This window comes from Lagenorhynchus albirostris, chromosome 10, assembly GCF_949774975.1.
Source record: "Lagenorhynchus albirostris chromosome 10, mLagAlb1.1, whole genome shotgun sequence".
NCBI classification, from domain to species: domain Eukaryota; kingdom Metazoa; phylum Chordata; class Mammalia; order Artiodactyla; family Delphinidae; genus Lagenorhynchus; species Lagenorhynchus albirostris.
The window spans coordinates 37970155-37994570 of NC_083104.1; the positions used below are offsets into that span (position 1 = coordinate 37970155).

General features: G+C 58.5%; 1 protein-coding gene and 1 long non-coding RNA gene across 6 annotated transcripts in view; one reads left to right on the forward strand and one right to left on the reverse strand.

Annotated features, from left to right (window-relative positions):
• CACNA2D2 (calcium voltage-gated channel auxiliary subunit alpha2delta 2) overlaps nt 1-24416 on the forward strand; it is a 138390-nt gene that overhangs the window by 112021 nt on the left and 1953 nt on the right. For 2 of the 4 annotated variants that reach the window (XM_060161759.1, XM_060161760.1), the window contains exons 5-35: nt 1828-1872; nt 5320-5461; nt 8727-8858; nt 9052-9109; nt 10045-10095; nt 10227-10326; nt 10429-10587; nt 10825-10932; nt 11030-11108; nt 11701-11750; nt 11940-12029; nt 12240-12311; nt 12524-12598; nt 13828-13902; nt 13982-14053; nt 14143-14214; nt 14322-14383; nt 15294-15370; nt 19405-19465; nt 21532-21629; nt 21850-21940; nt 22048-22110; nt 22247-22350; nt 22634-22732; nt 22825-22913; nt 23100-23147; nt 23385-23456; nt 23560-23712; nt 23857-23909; nt 24028-24083; nt 24218-24344. In XM_060161759.1, coding sequence (XP_060017742.1) covers nt 1828-1872; nt 5320-5461; nt 8727-8858; nt 9052-9109; nt 10045-10095; nt 10227-10326; nt 10429-10587; nt 10825-10932; nt 11030-11108; nt 11701-11750; nt 11940-12029; nt 12240-12311; nt 12524-12598; nt 13828-13902; nt 13982-14053; nt 14143-14214; nt 14322-14383; nt 15294-15370; nt 19405-19465; nt 21532-21629; nt 21850-21940; nt 22048-22110; nt 22247-22350; nt 22634-22732; nt 22825-22913; nt 23100-23147; nt 23385-23456; nt 23560-23712; nt 23857-23909; nt 24028-24083; nt 24218-24344 — 2633 coding nt within the window. Of the gene's footprint in view, nt 1-1827; nt 1873-5319; nt 5462-8726; nt 8859-9051; nt 9110-10044; nt 10096-10226; nt 10327-10428; nt 10588-10824; nt 10933-11029; nt 11109-11700; nt 11751-11939; nt 12030-12239; nt 12312-12523; nt 12599-13827; nt 13903-13981; nt 14054-14142; nt 14215-14321; nt 14384-15293; nt 15371-16558; nt 16580-19404; nt 19466-21531; nt 21630-21849; nt 21941-22047; nt 22111-22246; nt 22351-22633; nt 22733-22824; nt 22914-23096; nt 23148-23384; nt 23457-23559; nt 23713-23856; nt 23910-24027; nt 24084-24217; nt 24345-24416 lie in introns of all 4 variants that reach the window. The other 2 variants (XM_060161761.1, XM_060161758.1) reach the window with 2 other exon arrangements.
• On the reverse strand, nt 1391-24344 carry LOC132526979 (uncharacterized). Of its 2 annotated transcripts, none has more exons than XR_009542796.1 (4): nt 24279-24344; nt 22232-22459; nt 12611-12769; nt 1391-3118 (listed from the first exon to the last, which is right to left on the reverse strand). It is a non-coding gene; the product is annotated as an uncharacterized LOC132526979 (long non-coding RNA). The 2 variants fall into 2 exon arrangements; XR_009542797.1 differs by lacking the exon at nt 24279-24344 and adding an exon at nt 23077-23117.

The window sequence follows — 24416 nt, forward strand, 5'->3', positions numbered from 1 at the left end:
TCAGAGCCGTGTTTATAACCCCCTTTTAGATAACAAATCACATTTTCTTTTCGCCAGCGACTGTGTTGAATTGATATTTTTTCCCCTCGGTTTAATAGGTTTGTGTGTTCAGGAATGATCTTCATCAACCGAAACTCCTTATTGTGTTTGATGTAATGTCAGCTTTCATTACGCGCTTGGGTCAGAGCTGGGCCCAGGGAAAGGCTGAGCACCCTGGAGCCTGGGCCCCGGCCCTCACCCCCACCCCAGGCCCACCTGAGCTCCAGTCTCTCTGGACTGGTGGTTGGGCAGGTGTGGGAGGGGTTGGAGATGAGTCGAGAAGGCAGAATGGAGCCGGGGTGCAACGCCTTTTTTATCCCTGCCTTAGCTTCCTCATCTGTATAACGGGGTCATAGGGCTGTTGGGAGAACCCTGTACCGCAGTGCGTGTGAGGCCTAGCTGGACACAGCAGATACCTCACAGGACTGAAACTTTGGTCTTTCAGTCATCAGGAGGTGTGGTCTTGCCCAGGCATGGCGCCAGGCCTGTAGTCAATGTTCCAGAATGCTTGGACTATACCCATAGGTCCAGCCAGTGGCCTGCACCCCCCAGACCTCTGGTGGGAGAGAACCCATGACTGTTCCCCACGACTAGCCCCGGTACCGACCACCTCAAACCGTGGCCTCAGACCCAGCGCCTGGACAGTCACCAAGGCTAAGTCCCTCCCTCCATGAGGAGCCTGAGCTCAGAGAGGGAACAGTGCAGCCCTGCGATCACACAGCACATGGGGCCCAGCCAGGCCCAGGCAAGGGGAGGCCCACCATGGAGTAAGTGCTGGCTCTGTGCTTGCTGTTTTACAGCCAGACCCTTGGGAGCACACTTGGTCATCACCCCCATTTGCAGACCACAAAGAAACAGGCTCCCAGTGAACAAGGGACTTCCGGGGCCATGCTGCAGGTTTTTGCTGTACAAAACAGGGCTGAGGAGCACCAGGGGAGGGTGACTCGGACAGTGGCCCTATCTTGTGTCCTGGCCTTAGGGCCTATCAAGGCAGGGGTGGGGTGGCCCCTCCTGAGCGGGTGGCACCTGATGGCACCAGATTTACCTTCTGGCAGCCGCTGTCAGCCATGCTCAGTTCTGATTAAAGATCATTAAACATGAAATTAGCCCATTTGTGTTACGGGTCCCTGGGGTGGCCGGTGATTATGATGTGCAGATGGCTGAGAACCCAGGCGGCGGGCAGGCGGGCGAGGCCAGGACACGCGGTGCTAGCAAAGGCAGGCGAGGGCTGGGAGGCAGGCACAGGGGCCGGGCTTTGTTTTCTCCCGCTCCTGTTGTGTAAACCCCCTTGCATTTCACAACAAATCACAGATAATTAATAAGTACATGCTCGTAATGAGCAGGCTTTTTAATAGAAGAAATTGGAAGATGTGGTGTCGAGTCATTATTTCACTCTTTCCCAGACTCGGCTCTATTTTTCCATCTTCCTCAATTCTCCCTTGGTACTGCCTCAGCCAGAGTCTCTGCAGATAGGCTGGCTCTAACCCTACCTCCCAGCAGGGCTGCAGTGCAGAGACCCTGATCCTAGAGTCAGGGAGCCCCAGGGGTACCGACCCGGCGTACCACATCCTCCTGGTGCCTGTGAGAGCTCCTGAGGACGGTCTGGCTGGGGTGTGGGTGGGGCATCCAGCCTGCCTCATCCAGCCCTCCCTGGATGGCAGCTCTGGATGGGTAAGGGGGCGGTCTCTGCCCCAGAGGAATCTGAGGGGGCCATTCCAGGCCTTAGAGCTGGGGGTCCTGGCCGCACCTCAGGCGACCATGAGTGATGAGGCATCTCTTCCCCACCAGGAGGAAGACATAGTGTACTATGACGCCAAGGCCGACGCTGAGCTGGTAAGTGCCCCCACCCATGCTGGCAGGGATGGGGAGCTGCCAGAGCCACACCCCCCTCTCTGGGACCTCATGGCCTCAGCTGTAAAATGAGTGTTAGGATTCAGCACTCTTCAGCATTCTGAGCTTGGCCTTGCAGAGTTGTGGCTGCACAGGTCCCCGCCCTACACCTCCCACAATTCCCTAGAGGCCCTGACCCCTCCAGGGCCGTGTCTCTGTGGCACCAAGGGGCACAGCTTCACTGTACAGTGTGGGGCGGGCCCAGCCCCATCCCTGGGCAGGGTGGTGAGGCTCTTGGACCTCCTCCCCTAGGTCAGTTCAAGTACCAGCATCGGGAGGACAGAGGGATGCTGAGTGCTGCGAGAGTAGGGGAGAGAGGGAGCAGGTGGCGAGGGCTTCCTGGAGGTAGGCAGGCGGGGCCGGGATGCAGGTGTATTTCAGGTGAGTGCAGGTACCCTTCCCTGTGGTGCGGGGAAAGTGGCTTCCGCGTGCTGACCACCCCACAGCCTGGCCCCATGATCAGTGTTGGCCCTGGGCTAAGTCAGTCTCACCCCAGCTGTAGAGGCAGCCCAGTCCCTGTGCCTGTTCTTCAGATGAAGGAGAGGGTTCTGACTCATCAGGGGTCACCACCCCGGAAGTGGTGGCGCTGGGACTGACTGGAGAACCCAGAGCTACACTGCTCTTCTGCCTCACTGACTGGTTCACGTCTGCTTGGGTGGCCCTGTGACAGAGAGAGGTCCCTGTCACCAGAGGACTCACGTGAAAGTGTGACCATTTGGGGTGTGAGGGGGTCTACAGAGGAGACAAGAGTGTCTGAGGGCGCAGGGCACATGGAACAGACTGTTTTGGTGAACCTGTCAAGGCCCAAATTCATCTGCCTGCTTTTGAGGCAAAAGTAGTTGAACCTGGTTATTTCCTCTGTAAACAGAGGTGTCACAACTCAGTCTCTGGGGCCCCACCTGTGCTGACTGGTGCAGAAGACCCAACAGCTAGGCTCCCACTCCTGGGCCTGTTGGCCTGGGGGGTTGCCTGGGGCGAGCAGGAGGTATCCAGTGGCACCAAGAGGTGGGCAGGCAGGAAGGGATTCCTGCAGCGGGTCTGTGGTGCCAGGCTGGCCTTGGTGAGCCGTCAGGAGGGCAGGCAGGCAGGGCCGCAGAGAAGGCGGGGTGGGTGGGCTAAAGCAGGTGTGCTTCCCCCTTGGCTGAGCCTCCGTGGCTCCCAGAGAAGTTGCTAAAATTAAAGCTGGAATCTGAAATTCAAATGAAGAACAAACCTTTAATTAGACCCTGAATCTAATTCCTTACCCCCCTCAGCAGCGGGCTGTAATTTTAGCAATCAGTGCATTAAATATAAACCAGGAGACTGCAGTTGCCCACCGTACAAAGCCCCTGGGCGTCGGGGTGACACTGAGGGGTCTCCTTGGCCAGTCTGGTGCCCAGCCCCCTCCCTGGACTCCCTGCTCCCAGCAGCCCCCAACCCCTGGCTCTAAATCACTGACTCCCTGCCCCCAGCCCCTTGGACATCTGCTGGGGGCTAGGGACAGCACAGGGAGGGAGATTCACCCCGGGTGGGGCTGGGCCAGGGTCAGTTAGGCCAAAATCCCAGCCCTCCCAGCCCCAGTATAAATATCAGCACGCACACATTCCCCAACTCTCCTGTCTGTTACGTTGTTTTGTTTTTTTAATCTTTGCCAGAGGTACAGTTAGAGATCTTTCTAGACCATTTACTTTTAAATTACCAGCCAGAAGGTGGGGGTAGGGAGGGAAAGAAGGAAGGAAAAAGTTCGCCAGCTGATAGCTTATCAGAACAGAATCCAAATGTCACATTAGTTGGGAAAGTTGGGAGATTAAATTTTCCAGCGCCCTTCATCTGCCGCTGACATTTCGGGGGCTTTCTTCTTCCGCACTTCCCCCTCCTCCCAGCAGAACGTGAGTGGCTCACACCTCAGGGGCGGCCGGCTCCCTGCTCTGGCCTCCATGCTCAGCAGCTGCCTGCCCCAGCTTTACCCAGCATCCAGGAGCTTCTAGGAGGCTAGGGTGTGCCGAGGTGGGCAGAGGGGTGGCACACTGGGTGAGGGGCAATGGCAGGGCAGTAGATGGCTTGGATTTTGCTGTTACAAAATCCAATCTTGAAGAGATAGATGAAAAGGGTGTTTGCTGCAGGCCCTCCAGCCAGCTGCACCCACCATCCAGGCAGTAATTCATTCCCCAGGCCTGAGGGTGCACCCAGAGCACTCCCTGGGTGGGGAGAGCACAGCTGGCTGGGTGGGGAGGCACGATCACCCTTTCCCCAGACAGACAGCCTGGCGGCAGGAACATGAGGGGTGTGACCAGGACCCAGTGAGCAGTGGGGTCGGCCGTCACGTGAGATCCACTGGGGAGAGGAAATGAGCTGAGCCTGGTGCTGAAGGTGGTCACAGGGGCGTTGAGGGGCAGCGAGGGAACATGTGGCTGGTTCAGCTGCTTATACTCCCTCCTCCCAGGGCACAAAGACCCCCAGCTCTGCGCCTACCTCGCGTGGCTCTCCATCTCTCCTTGCCTCCCCATCCGGCTTTTCTTCATCTTCCCCTTCACTTTCTACCTCCATCTTCCCTTCCCCCTTGCACACCTGCACCCGTGCCTGCCCACCCCCCACCTCGGCTGCGGCATCAACACTATAGTCGCAGACCCACTCCTGCCAGCCTGTGGTGGTGGGCAGGGGCGCACGGCGCATGCCCAGCCTGCCTGGCCGAGAGATGCTGTAATTGGCACCTGTCAGACGGCTGCAACTCATTTTAGAAAGTCAGTGGGGGCCTTTATAGTCCTTCTGCTAGCAGGCACCACACACCCTCCTTCTGGATGTTACCAGGTCTCAGTGCTAGCCCCGACCCGAGCCCAGCTCTCCCACGGACTCCCCGCTCTCCAACTCAGCCCCTAGAGCCACCCTGCTGCAGGGGGTGGTGCCCCTCCCCCAGACGGGGCTAGGGCCCTCTCCTTGGTGCCAAAGGAACTCCATGCAGGGGATAGGTGGGACCAAGTTGTGGGGTGTATGTTGCAAAGCTCCTGTGATGGGGTGCTGAGGCCGCCTTGTGATTACACAGAGCAAGTCCTTATGAGCAGGGTGTCTGCAGCCCACTCCTCTCTAGCTGCAAGATTTGCCTCCTTCGCTGATAATTGGTTTTCAAGGATGTGAGGAAGGGCTTGGTTTGGTCTTGGCTCTGGAATTTGGGTTTAGCAAATGTGGGGATGGTGGGTGGGGCAGGTGGGTGTCACGGGCTTTCCAGGTAAGGGGTCCATACCCCATGTCTCTCTGTCCCTGTGTCTCTCCATCTCTCTGTCTCTGCAGTAGTCTCTGATTCTGAGATGCCCCTATCTCCTAGATTCTGGCCCCCCCTGCCTGCAGTTCTATCCAACCCCACTCCACCATTTCCCAGCCCTGACACTGCCATGGTTGGGGGGTCCCTTTCCACAGGACGACCCTGAGAGTGAGGATGTGGAAAGGGGGTCCAAGGCCAGCACCCTACGGCTGGACTTCGTTGAGGACTCAAACTTCAAGAACAAGGTCAACTATTCATACACGGCTGTGCAGATCCCCACGGACATCTACAAAGGCTGTGAGTGTGCAGAGTGATCGGGAGCAGCCCTTCCCACCCACCATGGGGGCAAGGCCCACTGCCTGGGCACTGCCAGGTCCCAGGTGCCCATCCACCTTCAGCCCCCTACACCCAGGGTCACACACACTCACCTCTCAGACCTGCCCACATGCAGGCCTCAAGCCACTCTCAGGCACAGCCTCAAGCTAACTCTCAGCAAGACACAAAACACCGAGCCTCTCACCCCTATGGGCTCACACAAATGCATGCACACAACTCTTCCCCCACGTGCTGGGCCAAGTCCCCACCTGTCCCCAGAGCAGCTCCTCCCTACCCTCTCCCATTCCCTGGCCCCATGCAGGAAGGGTTGAGGACCTACCACATCAGATGGGCACAGGACAGGGAGCAACTTCTCATTCACAGACACCAACCCTGTAACACCTCCCTCCTTCTCCCTGGTGAGCAGGGGGAGGTGGAGATGGAGGTCAGGGGGATTGAGTAGAGGGCGGTTGAGATGCCAAGCTCCAGGAACAGTATAGCTTTGCACAGTGGGGAAACCAGGTCACTACAGCTAGAAGGATTTGAGTCAGACATGAGGATGAACTTCCTGAAGAACTTGGGAGGTGTAGGGAGAAGAGGCCAAGAGTCAAACACTGAATGGGGAACTCTAGCTGCAGGATTTAAGGCCCCGGAGTCTCTTGGTTCTGACACAATTCTGTGGGCACCTACAGGGTAACCTCAGAATCCAAGGGGCCCACTGGGTGGAGGTTCTTGAAGCAAAGGTCCCAGAACTTCTGCGTGGACTTCAGAAAGCAGGGAATCCTCCAGGGTTCTCAGGGAGGCCCCTCCTGGGCCTTCTGGGCAGCCTCAGGCAGGAGTGAGGGTGGATGCCCCCCACACCCTACAAGGGCCACCCACAGGCCACCTGCCCGAGCCAGTCGAGGGGCACTATCACAGGCAGGCACGCTAATTAAAACAGGAACCACACCGCCCTCCCCAGTCACCCCTCGCTACCCACACAAATTACATTTTATATGTTTTTTATTTACTGTGTCACTTTTAATTAAATCTGTAATCGCCTGCCTGAGGGGGGCATGGTCCCCATTTCCAAGCTCAGTGTGATCTGAGGGTGTGGGCACATGAGTGTGTGTGTGTGGTCACAGGGCTGAGCAGCACGCCCTTTCCAGGTGGGGGGCTGTAGTGTGTGCACAAGCGTGTCTCACAGTGTATGCGTGAGCGTGCATGTGGTCATGGCTACCTGAAGGGACAGCCCAGCCAGGTCTCCTCTCGGCCCTTGACCTGAGTCAGGGACACCCCTCTGCCAGCAGCAGCTAGAGGGGCTCCCAGAATGGTCTGTCTGCTCTAAGCCTCTCATGTGCAGATGGGGAAACTGAGGTCCAGTGAGGGGTGGGACCTGCCAGGCAGACTCTCCCACGGCAGACAGTACTGTGTGAAACATTTGAGAGCCTGACTTTATTTTTTCCTTAAAGAGAAAAATAGAAATTGTACAACTCACTAAGTTTCTAAATTAGGAACGGGACCATAACATACTGTTCAGTAGGCACAGCCAATGCTAGAAATGTGTTTTGTTTTCACATTATGGTCAGTTAAGGGAAGCTGCAGGGCCAGAGAGAAGGGAGTGAGAGCAGAGGGGGAGGACTAGGCAGCAGACAAGACAGCAGAGGCCCCCCAGTCTGGAGAGAGAGAGCAGAGGGAAGAATGCCCCAGAATATATTGTCACCCCCTAGGCTGTGGGCCGAGCCTGGAGCATTTGTATCTTTAAATCACAGCTCTGGGAATTCCCTGGTGGTCCAGTGGTTAGGGCTCTGCGCTTCCACTGCAGCGGGCACGGGTTCGATCCCTGGTCGGGGAATTAAGCTCCTGCATGCCAGGCGGCGCAGCCAAAAAATAAAATAAAGTAAAAAATAAATCACAGCTCTTCATCTGTTCTAAGGGTTTCTTCTCTGAAAAGAAGAGCAGAGCCTTTGGAAGACGTGCTCTGGTTCCCGTTTGGGGAGTGGATCTTCAGGGACAGGTGATGGTGTCAGGGCTCCACCCGGAAAGAAAGGAGGTGGGAGAAGTTGGAGGAAGAAGTAGCCCCCAGGGGAGGGGGTGCGATACAGAGGCCTGGCAGTAGCAGGTATCCAACTCCTGCTGTTTTTTCTGAGTTTCCCACACGCAGAGACAGGTACACTGCACATGTGAGAACATGTGCCACACACACACATTGGGCAGGTTTAGGGCTGTCCTGAGTTGGGGGGCTGCATACTGCTTAAGCCATCCCAAGTCTCTGCCCGGGTTGCCGGATGGATGGAGTCCATCCATCTGAGAGAAGCCTTGCTCTGTGTGTGGGGGGCTAGGTCTGGCCAGGGCGTCACACCTGTGCAGCCACAGAGGTTGAGGGAGGGGGAGGGTGGGGTAACTTGTGGTGGGGGGTTGTGAAAGCAGGACCCATTGGTGTCCTCCTGTAAGGGCAGAGTGGTGTGTAGGTATGAGCATGTGTGACCCTGTGCCCATGGCAGCAGTGAGGCTGCTGGGCAGGTAGGTTTGGGGGTGAGGGGATGACACATCCGGCTGGAAACACAGAGGTTAGATGTAGGTACACCTGTTGTATACCTGCATGCAGTATACAAGCGCAGGCTGTGTGTGTGTGTGTGTGTGTGTGTGTGTGTGTGTGTGTGTGTGTGTGTGTGTGTGTGTGTGTGTGAGTGCACGTGCCAGTGTTGCAGCAGGATCATTGCACAGCCCGTGTCCCTCCAAGAGCCCCCGCCCCCACCCCTGCCTGCTCCTGGCCCCAGTTGATTAATCATGGAGCTGAGTGGCTTCCAGCTTATCAGGTACCTTAATAGCTGAATAATTCCAGCACCATCATCGAGCCCTTAATTGCTTTCTTGTGGCTGCAGCCCGGAGTGCATGCTGAGTGGGTGAGCTCCCAGGGGACCAGCCGCAAGCTCCAGGCAGCAGGCTGGATGGGCATCCCAGCTCATAGCTCCCTGCCACCTGGGTGGCCCCTCCGCAGGGGCCACAGGCCACAGCTGCCCTGCCTGATCATGTGGAGCCTGGCCGAAGGGCAGGCTGAGCTGTTTCTTGGGATGAGAACAAGGATGTCTTCCTGGAGGAGCTGGTGCAGCCCCAGCTGAGCCCTGGGAAGTGAGGGAGACCTGGGTAGGCAGAGAGCAGGTGAGGCTTTCTAAGTGAGAGGCACATGCATGGGTGTCGCTGTGATGAGCTTCAGCGCGGGAACAGCCGAAGCGCTTCCCACCCCAGCCCCCTGCTTCCCCCCTAGCCACCGTCATCCTCAATGAGCTCAACTGGACGGAGGCCCTGGAGAATGTATTCATTGAGAACCGCAGGCAGGACCCCACACTCCTGTGGCAGGTCTTCGGCAGTGCCACGGGAGTCACTCGCTATTATCCAGGTGAGCACTAGCCCATCTCCCCAGTCCACTCAGCACCCCACCCTCCTCCATCTCCCCGCCCCCTCATCCTGGGGTGCATGGGGCGGGACGGTCACCTTGCTGGTTGCAGGGTGGCCTGGCCACTGCTGCAAGGCCTGCTACCAGCCCAAGGCCCTTCCCTGCCTGTCCCCAGTCACCTCCTCTCCTCCCACAGCCACCCCATGGCGAGCCCCCAAGAAAATCGACCTGTACGATGTCCGAAGGAGACCCTGGTGAGCAAGCAAGGAGGGGCTGGGCAGGGACACCCCCTCAGCTCTCCCGCCTGCTCCCCTCCATCCCGATAACCAGGCCTCCAAGCAGGGTGCAGCCAGCTCTATCCAATTTTCATTTCACACATCGTTGCCACTGGAAAATGGATCCCATCACCCAGGCAGGCCTCCCAGCTGCCTCTGCCCCCCGTCCACTGCCCGGCACTCCACCCCCTCGGGACTGAGGGATTGGGCTAGTGGGGGTTCCTGAGGGTGGGTATGTCCTCCGTGGGTTTGGCCAGCCCCTGCTGTACCCATCTGAGCCCTAGACACCCCTACCCTCTGCTCTGCCTCTCCTGCAGTACTCCCTGGCCTCCTCCTCTGCCACCTGTTCAATCCCATACGCAGCTATGACTCTGCCCTTGGTGCCTCAGCCTGGGCCAGGGGAAATGACAAGCCACTGAGGCCATGGAACAGGCCTCCTAGCCTCTCTGGATCACCTGCTTACCCCTCCTTGGGGTTGTTCACATGTTGGGGGACCAGGTCACTCATGCCATGGGCAAGGACTGTCTGCTTTATTAAATGCGGTGTCCTCAGTGCCTAGAACCCTGTCTGACCCATGCCATGGATGCTCAATAGAAACATGTTGAATTGGGCTTCCCTGATGGTGCAGTGGTTGAGAGTCCGCCTGCCGACGCAGGGGACACGGGTTCGTGCCCTGGTCCGGGAAGATCCCACATGCCGCGGAGCGGCTGGGCCCGTGAGCCATGGCCGCTGGGCCTGCGCGTCCGGAGCCTGTGCTCCGCAACGGGAGAGGCCACAGCAGTGAGAGGCCCGCGTACCGGAAAAAAAAAAAAAATTAAAAAAAAGAAACATGTTGAATCAGTACGTGGGTGAAGGAAGGAAGAACCCACAAGGTCTCAGTGAGGCTGGCCCTAACTGAGGCTTCTCCTGGGCAGGTATATCCAGGGGGCCTCGTCGCCCAAGGACATGGTCATCATCGTGGATGTGTGAGTGAGCGATGCTGGCGGGTGGGGTGGGGGCGGGGCTAGGGACTAGAATCTGCTTCTGGGGAACATGATGGGGAAGCAGCAGGAGAACACCTGAGGCCGACCAGGCACCTCCGTGACCCACCCCCCAGGAGTGGCAGCGTGAGCGGGTTGACCCTGAAGCTGATGAAGACATCTGTCTGTGAGATGCTGGACACACTCTCTGATGATGACTATGTGAACGTTGCCTCCGTGAGTGGCAAGGGCGGTAGGCGGGCACTCCCTCCTGCCCCATGCAACCCCTGCCTGCCCAGGCCAGCCTGAGGCCACTCACCACTCTCACTGTCCCTGCAGTTCAATGAAAAGGCACAGCCTGTGTCATGCTTCACACACCTGGTTCAGGCCAACGTGCGTAACAAGAAGGTGTTCAAGGAAGCTGTGCAGGGCATGGTGGCCAAGGGCACCACAGGCTACAAGGCCGGCTTTGAGTATGCCTTCGATCAGCTGCAGAATGTGAGCCCCCTGGGTGGGCGAACGGGTGGCCAGGGACAGGCAAGGGCCCAGGCTTGGTGACACCAGGGAAATCCAGATAGATGACCTTGTTAGCACCCATCAGGTAGGTTGGGCAGATAGCACTGTCAACTGTGGGGTAGGGGAGCCAGAGGGCCAGGCCCATTCCGGGGAAGGAGACCCACCTGTGGACCAGGGAGGGGCTGAAAGCTGCCTGACCCCACACCTACTCCTGCCCAGTCCAACATCACTCGTGCCAACTGCAATAAGATGATCATGATGTTCACGGACGGCGGTGAGGACCGCGTACAGGACGTCTTTGAGAAGTACAATTGGCCCAACCGGACGGTGAGGCTCAGCCCAGGTGGGGGCTGCCCTGACCTGGCCCGGTACAGGGGAGGGCTGTCCTCTGGCAGCCACGGCAGTAACCTCAAGCCCCAAACAGGTGCGCGTGTTTACTTTCTCCGTGGGGCAGCACAACTATGACGTCACACCCCTGCAGTGGATGGCCTGCACCAACAAAGGTACCTTGTCCGGGTGTCACTGCCCCAGGGCCTGCCTGCCGTGTTCTGCCAATCCATTGGGTTGGTTGTCCACGTGTCCTTCATATGTCCAGCTTTCCAGCTGCTTGTTCATCCAGTGTCTGTCTTTCTGTATATGTGACTGGTCATCTCTCTATGTGGCTAACTTGTCCATCTGACCCAGCCTCTTTCCACCTATCTGACTGTCCATTGTTCATCTGTCCCTAGCTTGTCTGCTCCTGCATCTGTTTTCTGGTCAATCCAACTCTCCATGCAATTGGGCCTGGCCTCCAGGTGGACTCTGAATGTCACTGCCATCCTAGAATGAGGGACTTCAGGCCTCAGGCTCCTCCTTTCATCCCAGTTCTGCTTCCTTAAACCCCTACACTCACAGCCCCTTCCATGTCATTGGTCCCATTCACAGGGTAATGGCAGGGAGCACTAAAGGAACATGAGTTCAGAGGAAATGACACCAAAAAGAGAGGGAACCTAAGAGACCAGTCAGGGCTGCAGACACACCCCAGGGTACAGGGCCTCCTGTGCCATGGATCCCAAGCAGCACCCAGGCCCACCTCTGCCTCCCCTTCCCTCACAGGTTACTATTTTGAGATCCCTTCCATCGGTGCCATTCGCATCAACACGCAGGTGAGACTGTGGGGGCGCCCCTCCTCCCAGCCCCTTGTCTTTGCTTCGCTGGGTCGTGGGAACCATGGGCTGCTGTGTGATGAGAGCGCCCCCTGGTGGCTAATTGACACATGGGGAGGCAGGACAGGGAAGATACAGTGGGAGGGGCAGACTCATGACGCCCCACCCCTGCCCCCACCACCTCCCCAGGAATATCTAGATGTATTGGGCAGGCCCATGGTGCTGGCGGGCAAGGAGGCCAAGCAGGTTCAATGGACCAACGTGTACGAGGATGCACTGGTAAGGCCTCGGGGCAAGGAAGGGGTGGGGCTGGTGACCTTCCCCCCAGGATGTGCCCACAGGGTCAGGTCCCATGCGGGCCCCCTTATGGTGGTAAACCAAACAGAGGAGAAAGAGAGGTGGCCTGTCCCCACACCCCTGCTCTGAACACTCAGGGTGGGGGCATGGCTGGCCACAGGAGTCTGACCCATCCTCCTCCTCTCCCTTCAGGGGCTGGGGTTGGTGGTGACAGGGACCCTCCCTGTTTTCAACCTGACGCAGGATGGCCCTGGGGAAAAGAAGGTGAGGTTCCCCACTGGGGAAGGGCTAGTCATGCCTGGGGAGAGCTGTGCATGCCCAAAACAGGTCTGGGATGGAGCGTGGATAGGCAGGCCTCTAAACTGGACAGGGGCAGCAGCTTGAGAGCAGCTTGAGGCCATGGGCATGGGCAGTTGGGCACAGTGGCTCCCCCCATGGAATTGAGCCTGTTGCAGACCCCCTGCCTCTGCTCCCAGAACCAGCTGATCCTGGGCGTGATGGGCATTGACGTGGCTCTGAATGACATCAAGAGGCTGACTCCCAACTACACGGTGAGTGTCTACCTGCCCATCTCCCTGTTCCGCCTCTCCTGTGGACACAAGCCAGGCTCAGCAGAGGCTGATGGGGATTCCCACACCTCTGTGGAGTTCTCCGAGTTCAGGCGGTCAGGGAAGGCTTCCAGAGGAGGTGATCTTGGGCCTAGAACTGGGATCAGCAAACTTCTGTAAAGGGCCAGATTATAAATATTTTAGTCTCTGCCAGCCTAAATACTCATACTCATATTCAATTCTACTGCATTGAGGAAACAGCCAGAGACAAAACATAAATAAATGGGCATGGCTATGTTCCAATACAATTTTGTTTGTAGATACTAAAATTTGGATTTCAAATAATTTTCACAAGTCATGAAATAGAAATCCCTCTTTTTCAATCATTTAAAAATGTAAAAACCATTCTTATCTCACAGCAGTACAGTAGCCGGCAGCGGGCCAGATGTGGTCCATGGGCCCTAGTTTGTCGACCCCTGGTCCGTCACATAGGCAGGAGTGTCCTGGGTAGAAAGGAGGTGAAGGCGTACCTTGGAGGCAAAGGGAACTCTCTGGGCAAAGGCCTGAAGGTGAAAAACAGAATCATAAGCCAGGGAAGGGGCCAGATCAATGTGGCTGACCCAGGGCCTATGGCAAAGAGAGTTTGGGACTTGGTTGTGAAAAGGTTGGGAGATGCGTGCCAGCATGCTCAAACCTGAGCCACATGAAGGCCCCAAGTCTTTGGCCTCCATGTGCAGTGAGAAAACTGCCTCAGAGAGCTAAGGGGTGAGTCCAGAGTCCTGCTTTTCTTTCCCTTACACTTGGAAGGGACACCCCAGGTAGTCCAAGGGTACACTCGTCCCCCTGCGGTCTACCAAGATGGGGACCAAGAAGAGGCCATAGTGGGGAGAGGAGGGGAGGGCAACAGCAGCCTTGTGGGGCCAGTGGAGGTGGAGAGGTTCCGCTGACTGATAGCGCCATGAGAACCCGGGGGAGGGGCTGAGAAGGCCAAATCACATTAAGGTCCCACAGAGCTGGCCAGCATGGGCCAGGGCTAGTGCATGAGGGGCACCAGCCTGCTGGGCTTGGCTTGAGAGGTAGGCTTGGGGCCGAGCGGCATGTTGGGGTCCCTGACCCAGGAAGGCAGATGGCACCCCCCAGCAGCGTGGGAGGCAGGATGAGGAAGAGCTCTGGAGCCCAGGAAATCCCTGCCCAACCCTCCAGGCCCTAAGCCCCTCTATCTATACCCCCAGCTTGGAGCCAACGGCTACGTGTTTGCCATTGACCTGAATGGCTACGTGTTGCTGCACCCCAACCTCAAGCCCCAGGTGAGCCAGATGGGTAGCCTGCAGATGGGGGGTAAACCCTGTGAGAGAAGGTCCTGACTTCCTGCCCTGCCTCCCCTAGACCACCAACTTCCGGGAGCCTGTGACCCTGGACTTCCTGGATGCAGAGCTGGAGGATGAGAACAAGGAGGAGGTAAGGAGAAGAAGAGGAGGAGGGATGGGGGCAGGCATCCAGAGCAGAAAGGGTAGGGGCCCCACCCTTCACGTCTCTGACCCTTCCAGATCCGTCGGAGCATGATCGATGGCAACAAGGGCCACAAACAGATCAGAACACTGGTCAAGTCCTTGGATGAGGTGAGAAGGTGGCAGAAGGGGGACAGAAGGTCAGGGTGGACACCCTCCTACCCCCCACTCCACCCCAGCCTGCTACCCCAAGCACCTGACCCAGCCTCTTCTCCCAGAGGTACATAGACGAGGTGATGCGGAACTACACCTGGGTGCCTATAAGGAGCACCAACTACAGGTGAGTGGAGCCAGGCTGGGCAGGCAGGGAGGGGCAGGGCAGCCCCAGAGCCCTAGCTGCCCCTCCCTCCCCCACCCCCGTGTGCCAGTTCTCAGCGGCTGTGACCACGATCCCAGTGGGGCCCCAGCAGCCAGGGCTGCTTACTTCTCACTCCTGGGTGCTCAGTCCCAAGGGTCCCTCGCTGGCCCTTCATGAACAAGCAGCATCTCCTGGGAGCGCACAGTGGAGACACGACAGTGCATCTGATGCCTCCCCATTCCCCACCACCCTCTCTACATCCCTCCCGCCTTGGATTGTATCCCTGGATGTGTGCATGCAGGATGTCATCCTCAGCACGTTCACCGGCCTGCTCTCAGCAGTTGTCACAGCCTCAGAGAGTGTACTGACTGTCTTCTGCGTGCCCCAAGAGCTGGTCTCCTTCACACTCCAGCACCAGCCCATGACTGCCCCTCACTGTGATAGTGCCAGCCCTGCTTTTAGCTGGCTCTCACATGGCCTGAGTCTCTGGGGACTATGGACCCCGCTCTCATGGCAACACCCCCACCCCCATCCCCACAGCCTAGCTCACTGACAGTATTCTGCCCCTGTGACTCTGCTGCTGGCCAGCTGGAGGAGACTGGCTGGGCAGGTGGTGTGCTGGGGGAGGCCGCTGGGGCGAGGGGTGGGATGGGGATTTGCTTTGGGGCTGGGAGTTCTGAGGCCTCCAGGAGAGTTCGGGAAGTGGAGGACCCAGGCCCCTAGGCCCTGAATCTCTCACAGCTAACCAGGGAGAGGTGTCCCTGGTGGTCGGGGGAGGGGATGCCACAGCCTGGGCCTCTCACCCAGCTCCAAAGCCGTGGGGAGGAGGGTGCCAATGGGGCCCGCCTCTCTCCAGCAGTGACCTGTGCTCCTCCCATCCCCTCCTCCCCAGCCTAGGGCTAGTGCTCCCGCCCTACAGCACCTTCTACCTCCAAGCCAACCTCAGTGACCAGATCCTGCAGGTCAAGTGTAAGTGGCCCGGCCCCTGCCTGCGCCCTGCACCCCCGCCTTTGCCCCGCACCCTGGCTGGCCCCAGGCAGCATAGCCAGCCGCTTGCGGCCAGGCGGCCCCTCCTGCCCAATCTGCCCGCCCCCCAGGCGCCCGCAGGCTGGGGCACCAGCCATCGGAAAGTCTGTGGAACTCTGCATGCTTGCCTTTTCTCAGATTTGGTTCCAGACCATTCTCTCATGGTTTCCATTGAGGTTGTTTTTGGTTTCTCCTCCTCCGTGTCTTCCCTCCTTAGCCTGCCTCCCCCACACACGCCTGGGGGCTGAGTTCTTGGAAGACACCCCCTCCTCTCATCCCTCCTGCCCCCTGCTCCCTGCGCAGCGCTCTCCCGCTGTGGCACCACCCCCGGGTCTCTCTCCACCCTGCCCCATCTTCTGTCCCCCCTCGCTCATCCTCCCTTATTTTCCTCCTCACCTCTTCTCTCACCTTCTGCCTCCATCGCCTTCCTGCCCCCTCACTCTCTCCCTTTGCCCTTCCTCCTTCCCTCCCGCTCCCTCTCGCCCTCCTGCCTCCTCCTTTCCCCTCCCTGCACCCGCACCTTCTCTCCCTCCCGCTTCCTTCTGCTCACTCCCTCCATTTCTCTCTCCCACATCCCCTCCCTCCCACTGCCCATTCAGTCTCTCCCCCTCTCTTCTCCTCTCACACTCTCCTCTCTCCATCTTCTCTCCTACCCCTTCCCCTCCTTTGCTCCCTTCCTCGGGCCTTCATCCCTGCCTCCCCCACCCTCCCTGTCTCTTGCCCTTCCTCCTTCCTTCCCTCCCTCTCCTGCTCCTCTGCCTGTGGCTCATCCCTGCATGTCCTGCTCACCTTGGGCCTCCCCCAGAGGCCTCTGGAGCCCGTGGCCCCGCCTGCCCACCGCCCTAGGTCACTGGGAGGGAGGCTGGGGCTCCGGCCCCACCGGGCGCCCCCCACCTGCCTGGCTGACTGGGGCTCATCTCCTTTGAGTTTTCTCGCTCTCTCTTTCTCTCTCATGTCGTTTTTTGCAAGAAGTTTCCTTTCGGTATGATGATGAGACACAATATTTTCATTCAAACAGCCATTGAATAAAATATTGTTTGTGCCCCTCCCCTTCCCCTCCCCCTTTTCGTTTGTTTTTGTGTTTGTGTTGTTTTTGTTTTCCTCGCTTTCTCTCTTGGTGGACTGTCCCAGTGCCAATCAGCAAACTGAAGGGCAAGTATATTCAGAACCAGTGCACCCTCCTCTCCCCACCCCACCCCCTGCCCTCACGCCCCTGCTTGCCCCCCTCCCTGCCCAGGACCAGCCAAACCCCTGCTCTCCAGGGCTCCCCCCCCAGCATCCCCCGGGCTCCTCTAGTTCTTGCCTTTCCTCTGATCCCTAAACCTCTATTAGAGCCAGCAGCCCTTTCCCCTGGCCCTGCCTGCAGGGTGGTCTCCGGCGTGTTCTGAGAGCTCAGGCCCTCTCCTCATCCTCCTGGCTCCCTCTGGGCAGGCCTCTGCCCCCCACCCCACCTTCTCTGTCCCTCCAAGACAACTCAACAGTGGGGACAGGGCTAGATGCCTCTCTACCACCTCCCACCCACTAGGGCAAGGGGCCTGAGATGTAGGGGGTAGATCAGTCCTCAAAAGGGCTTATGTGAGGCTTCCTCGGGGATATTCTCCCTCCTCAGATCTCTCCAGTTTCTCTCCACAAGCTGGCGGCCCTCCCAAGGGGAGACAGAAGGCTTTGGAAGCCCCACACCCTGACCCAGGGGCCCAGGGGCAGGATAGGGCAGCAGCCAGGCCACCAGGAGAGCAAGGCAGACCCAACGCTGGCCTAGGTGCTGAAACCCCTGTCCCCTGCCACCCCTGCTACTCCTGGTGACTTTGTAAAGGCCCACTGGCCCAGCCCTGCCCTGGGGTGCTGGCTGCTCCTGGGAAGAGTGGTCAGGTATAGAAGGTGTTCCCCTGGGAAATAAAGGCAGACTCAGGGCCCCTGGGCCTGGCTGGGAACAGAAGGGGATCTTTCTGGACCCCAAGGGCCAGCAAAGGAGCTTAGAGGGAATCAGGCTGGGGGTGAAGAAAAAGATTCTGGCACTCAGAGGTACTTAAGCCAGAGACTTCGGGAAAAGGTAGGCAGTGAACTCACAGGCCCTGGCAAAGAACAAGAGTGAGAGAGGACAGCACACAAGGGTCTCTGCCGCTGGTGCACAGAGAGGCCCCCCCACGGAACACCGAGGCAGATGGGCCATGGAGAGCCATGGGGAGATGTCCTGTCCCCAGTCCGCATGGGGAAGTAGGGCCTCCCTAAGAAGCCCTAGTGGCCCTGTCCAGCCTAGACCAGCAAAGGGGATCCAGCTGCCCCCACTGGCCTGGGTGGAGGTGGAGGACGTACCCTACTCCCACTAGCTTGAGTTGTCTTGTCTCCCCCTCCTACATCCCTCCCAGTGACCCCAGAAATGCAGGGCCCTGATAACAATGACAACCATAGCATAGTCTCCCTTCCTCTCCCCCCACCTCTTTTTCTTTCTCCTCTTCTTCCTCTCCCCACCCCAACCCTTCCCTGTTGGCTTGTGTCCAAACCCCGCCTCACAGTCCTATCAGAAAGCAACAGTCCAACCAGTGACTGCCCAGCTCCTCCAGGCACCCAAAGTCCCCCTCCCCAGAATCTTGCAGTGCACTGTGGGAGTATTTTGGAACAGGGAAGACCCCTCTTCTGCAAAAATAAAGCACTGGGACTTCCCTGGCAGTCCAGTGGTTAAGATGCCGGGCTTCCAATGAAGGGGGGGGCGTGGGTTCGAACCCTGGTCGGGGAACTAAGATCCCACATGCCGCGTGGCAAAAAAAAAAACAAAAAAAAAAAGAGGTTGGAATCTGGGTGAAAGGATAGGAAGGTGCATTGCCCAGAGTAAGAGAACAGAGGGACACCTCCCAGACTCAGACCAGCAAGGTGGCCAGCCCAGCTGGGCAGGGAGAGGCCCCAGAGGAGCCCTAGTAGCCACATCCCCAGATTCACTCACAGACCCACACAGGGACCTTTGCACACATGCACACATGCTTACACACTCATGCATACACACACGTGCTCTCACATGCACATACACGCTCATACATATGTGCTCACTCTCACACACGTACAGGCCCAGTCGGTGGATCTCTCAACAGCACCCCATGCCTTCTCTGGAGCCCCCAGCTTCTCCCTTGCTGCTCTGAGCCCAGACACGTCCCCGGAAGGATAGACCAGACACAGGCCTGCTGGATAGACCAGAACGTGCCCTCATGCCCCCGGCCCAAGAGGGTGTTCATGTTTGAGCAGCGCTTCTGTGCCCTCCCAGCTCCCAGACTCTCCTCTCACAGTGTGGGAACATTCAAGGATCTCCCCTCACCCAGCCTCCTACCCCAGGGAAGACCACTGGACCCCCACAATGCACTGCAGCCCACCCCCAGCTGCCCACACTGTCTCTGGTTGGACTGTCTGTGCCCGTGAGGAACCCCCTCGGTTTGGCCATGTTGATGCCTGACACAGAATAAAAGCAAGACCTACCAAAATGCAAACAGCTACAGCAAAGAGAGATAAAAATCCGCAGCCAAAAGCCAGTTCCATTCCTCAGAGTCTCTTTGGAGGAAGGAAGCTCAGCATGCGGTTTTTTCCATTATGGATGTGATAAGAGCGAGACTGGTGACTCCCCCAGACCATGCATATATATAGCAGTGTGTGTATATATATGTGTGTGTGTATGTCCGTGTATATGTGCTATACAGCCGTATGGAAGCATATACAGCCACGCCAAGGGACTCACTGCCGACAGAGGACCAGGCCTGGGCAACATATTGGCTATAACTGCCCTCCTCCTGCGATGCTGTAGTCTCCACAGGCCCTCCCCGCCCGCCTCTTCTCTCTGGCTCGAACTTGAACATGGAAGTGGCGGGTTTCCTCTTTGCTGGTGTCTCCCTCCCTCAAGCCACCCTCTTCCCTGTCCCTCCAGCCCCGTCAGCTCTGAACCCCCTGGCCTCCGGCCTCCCCAGCCCCCGCCGGATAACCCCCCGTTTCTGTTGCAGATTTTGAGTTCCTGCTCCCCAGCAGCTTTGAGTCTGAAGGACATGTTTTCATTGCTCCCAGGTAGCTTGCGTGTGGCCTTGCTGAGGTGTCCTCCCCCAACCTGACCTCCCTGGGCCCACCTCCTGCACTGCTGCCTGGAGCTATGTGTCTGTGTCCTGTGCAGTGTCACCCTGCCATGCACAGCCCTGTATGTGTGGCCGTGTGCATACCTGGGCCATGTAGGCACACCAGGCACCAGTGCCCATAGCTTCAGCTCCCACCAGGCCTCGGACGGGAGGGCTCTGGACTCTCTGTTGACCTTCCCTGCCCTCCCAGGCCACCAGGAAGGAGCCCTTTCTGCCCTGCGCCGGCTGTCTGCAGCACGCCCCTCACTGGGCAGCTGCTGCTCTGGTTTGTGGCGCCCTCCCCACCCCACCCCCACCCTGCACCTGTCCTTGTCCCGTGTCAGTCAGTGTTTGTGTGGGTGTGGTGACCAAGCCAGCCAGAGCCCCTGTCGGCAGTGCCCCATCTAGGTGTGGTGGCTCACTGAGGACGGGAGGAGGATGAGGGGATGGGGACTATGAAGAGCTCTCTGGAAAGTAAGGGATCAGGGCCCAGCACAGGCCTGGGCCTGGACCATCCTTGGCATGCACCCTCGTGTGCACACCCTCTGTCTGTTGGCCCACATCTGAGGAGGCCAGCAGGCCGCCGGGTGGTGAAGCCCTCCCCTGTGGCCTGGGCTTTGCATGAGGGCAGGTGGGTGCAACTGACAGAGATCCATGGGCACTCTCAGTTACCACACGGGGGCTCTGGACACTCCTAACCTCCATGTGTGTGCACGTGCGTGCATGCACCCACAAAGTTCGCTGTGACTCTCTGTAGATGTGTGTTTGTATTTGTGAGTCATCATGTACATTTGTAAGAGTCCAAGTGTAAATGTGGGGTGGCCGTGTGCATTGGTGACTGTGGGAATGTATGGAAAGGCCTGTGTGGCCCACAGGACCCTGAGGGAGCTCTGAGGGCAGGGACCATGTTTGTTTTTGTCACCTCTGTATCTTTGGCACAGGAGAGCTCAATAAATATGTGTTGGGTGAGTGTAAATGTACATACTATGTGAGGGGGAGGGATTGCAGGTGACTTGTATCCCAAGTTCAGCTGTATGGGTGTCACTCTAAGTGTATCAGGTGTGTTCTCCCCCATACAGAAGTGCAGGCTGTGTACTGCACAAAGGCCCTGGGAGCAAGTGGGGACTGAGATTCAGTCCCAGGTGCCCTCACCAAGCTTTGGGCCCTAGCATAGCCTCGGGAAGAAGAGCATTTAAAAATTTCCCACAAAGTTGCTGCCATGCAGGCCAGTGAGAGGTCTCTGGTGGCAGGGGTATGGATGAGGGATTAGGCAGGAAAGATAGCTCCATGTACCAGGGTAGAAGGACTGCTTGCCAAGACTTCCTGGGGAGCAAAACCCCAAGCAGATCTCCCTGCTCCCTTCAGCCCCTACGTTCTCTGGACCCACATTCTGAGCCCAGAGAGGACCTTGAGGAGGTGAGGGATTTGGCCTGTCCATCTCTGGGGGAAGAGCACCCTGGGCAGAGGGAACAGCCAATCCAAGGAGCCACGTGTTCCCACTGACTTGGTGACACCCTCTGTGGTATGATGAAAAACACTAAGGCTCAGGGAGCTTGAGTGAGTTGCGCAAAGGTACACAGCCAGGAAGCAGCAGGATGAGGTCTCAGACCAACTAAGCCAGTGTCAGGACTCCACCCACTGTGCCCACGGAACGCTATGGCACACAGTTCGACGAGCCAGCCATGAGGCATTTCCTGGGGCCTCCCAGGTGCACCGTCTAGCTCCAGCTACACAGGAGAGGTGAGAGGCTCTGCAGGGCCATGCCCAGAAGGGAGAACCTGCTTGGGTGGTGGAAGCAGACCCTCATTCTCTGCTTCTTGCACTTAAGCAGGTCAGTTCTGCCCCTGTCCAGACCTGGTTACCTGCTGGGCGTATAGTCACTGCAGCCTGTAAGAATACACATGCCCCTCCCTGAGGCCTGGGCTTCTCAGCGAATGGCCAGGCAGGCCTGTTGGGAAGCCTCAACCCTATTGCCCTGTGCATTCCCCCAAGCCCACTCTTCTTGCCCCTCCCCACCCCCAGAGAGTATTGCAAGGAACTGAATGCCTCAGACAACAACACTGAGTTCCTGAAGAACTTCATTGAGCTCATGGAGAAAGTGACTCCAGACTCCAAGCAGTGTGAGTGACTGGTGGGGCAGCGGGGTCTGGGCAGTGCCAGACGGCAAGGGGGCAGCCCAGAGGAACCCAGAGACTGGGCAGGTGTGGAAACATGCAGGCCCAAACCAAGGGCAGGTCCTGGGCCAGGTCATGGGGAAGGTTCGGAGCCTTGGGGGTAGCGGGGAGAGTGGGCAGGGATCCACAAGAAGATCCTCCCTCCACCCCAACCCTCCTGTTCCAGGCAACAACTTCCTTCTGCACAACCTGATCTTGGACACGGGCATCACACAGCAGCTGGTGGAGCGCGTGTGGCGGGACCAGGATCTCAACACGTAGGCACCACCCAGCCTGTGGGGGCAGGAGGCTGGGATGGGCCCAGAGGCGCTGGCCGTGCCCTGCAGAAAGTAGGTCTGTGACCTCACCTCCCTGCTGCCCCCAGGTACAGCCTTCTGGCCGTGTTCGCCGCCACTGATGGTGGCATCACTCGCGTATTCCCCAACAAGTAAGTGACCTGCCCCACTATCCGACACCCTGCCCCTGCTGGGACCCCGCCTGTCCCGCTGCCCAGAGGCCTTCTTTCATCTGCTGAGACCACTGCCCCCACAAGCCACCCCTCCACCAACCTCTTGTGTGACCAGGGCAGCTGAGGACTGGACAGAGACCCCTGAGCCCTTCAATGCCAGCTTCTACCGCCGCAGCCTGGATAACCATGGCTATGTCTTCAAGCCCCCACAACAGGATGGTGAGTGTCCTCCCAGGCGCACAGCAGCAGGTGGGAAGCTGAGGCTTCTCTGTTCAGCCAGGGCGAGGCTCTGCTCTTTGAAGTCCCTCTCAGATTCGAGGCTGGCTGGCTGAGATGGGGCAGATAAAGAGAGGGCTAGGCTGTGCCAGACGCTATGCTGGGTGCCCGGTGCTTAGGCTGAGGTCAGCCATGCCTTGGGTTCCTGGGCTCCCAGGGCCCAGCACAGAGTGGTCATGTGGCTGCCAGCCCCTACTCCTGACCACCCCACCTCACCCACCCCCAGCCCGGTTAAGGCCGCTGGAGCTGGAGAATGACACGGTGGGCATCCTCGTCAGCACGGCTGTGGAGCTCAGCCTAGGTGGACGCACACTGAGGCCAGCAGGTGAATACCCAGGGCGGAGGTAGGGAAAGAGAAAATGGGCAGTGTGCTGCCCAGGTAGGTGGGCATTGATGGCCCCTTGCTCTCCCCCACAGTGGTAGGCGTTAAGCTGGACCTAGAGGCCTGGGCTGAGAAGTTCAAGGTGCTAGCCAGCAACCGTACCCACCAGGACCAGCCTCAGAAGGTATCTGGTCAGGGATGAGGGCAGTAAGCCCAGAAGCACCCATTCTGGAGTCCCCAGGAACCCCTACCAGTCCTCCCACTCAGAGTGGCTCTGGTGCCTATGGGGAGGCAGGGTCCCCGATGTATAAAGGGTGATGGGAGGAGGAAAACTGGTGGGCACTTACGGTCCTTGCTCTCTGCCCAGCAGTGCGGCCCCAACAGCCACTGTGAGATGGACTGCGAGGTTAACAACGAGGTGCGTGTGCCCTGAACCCTAGCTTACCCCACTCCTGGACACCTGAGTCCCAAATGCAGCTCCTAGTCCATCCCATCCCTTAGCCAGTGGGTCTCAACATCCCACCCTGACTTCACAGCTTTACCAGAACTGGGGGAATGGTGCCCCCTCCACTCAGCTACTGGACTGCCAGGGTCTGTGGAGGAAAGGCTGGGCTGGAGCCCCTCCCCATCTTCCTCCCCCTTTCCCACCTCTCAGGACCTGCTCTGTGTCCTCATTGATGATGGGGGATTCCTGGTGCTGTCAAACCAGAACCATCAGTGGGACCAGGTGAGGGTCAGGAAGAGGGTGGAAGGAGAGGGTCTGGGTTTGAGCCTTCTGGGGATATGGCACTGCCAGCCCTGTGACTACCACTGCCTCCCGGCATCCCCAGGTGGGCAGATTCTTCAGTGAGGTGGATGCCAACCTGATGCTGGCACTCTACAATAACTCCTTCTACACCCGCAAGGAGTCCTACGACTATCAGGCAGCCTGTGCCCCCCTGCCCCCGGGCAACCTGGGTGCCGCACCCCGGGGCATCTTTGTGGTGAGCCCCAGCAATGCCTGACCTGCAGATGGGGGGACTGGGAGACCTGCCCACAGAGATGACCCCCTACCTCTAACGAGAAAGCTGGGGGTGAACCAGGTCCAGGGGCAGCAGTGGGAGCCCATGCCACTCTCTCCACTGCAGCCCACCATTGCAGACTTCCTTAACCTAGCCTGGTGGACCTCTGCTGCGGCCTGGTGAGTCCCCAGGGGAAATGGGAGAGGGAGGGTGCTCCCTGGGCAGGAGGGCTGGAAAGAAATGGGGCACGGTACTGGCCTCGCTGACCACTCCCACTCGGTGACCCATGCCCTGCAGGTCTTTGTTCCAGCAACTTCTCTATGGTCTCATCTACCACAGCTGGTTCCAGGCAGGTAGGTAGGGCTTTGGAGGTCCCTCCTCAAAGCCCCTCCCCAATCTGAGACCTACTCCAAAGGGAGGGCGGGGCTTACGGCTGAGCGAGGCTCAGGGTGTAGGGGTGCAGCTGAGGGGCTCTGGACCCTCGCAGACCCCGCGGAGGCCGAGGGGAACCCCGAGGTGCGCGAGAGCAGCTGCGTCATGAAACAGACCCAGTACTACTTCGGTTCGGTGAACGCCGCCTACAACGCCATCATCGACTGCGGAAACTGCTCCAGGTGCGCGCGCTGAGCAGGCCAGAGGGGCGGGGCCGGGCCGGCCGGGGCTGCAGCGGGGAAGGGAGGGGAGGG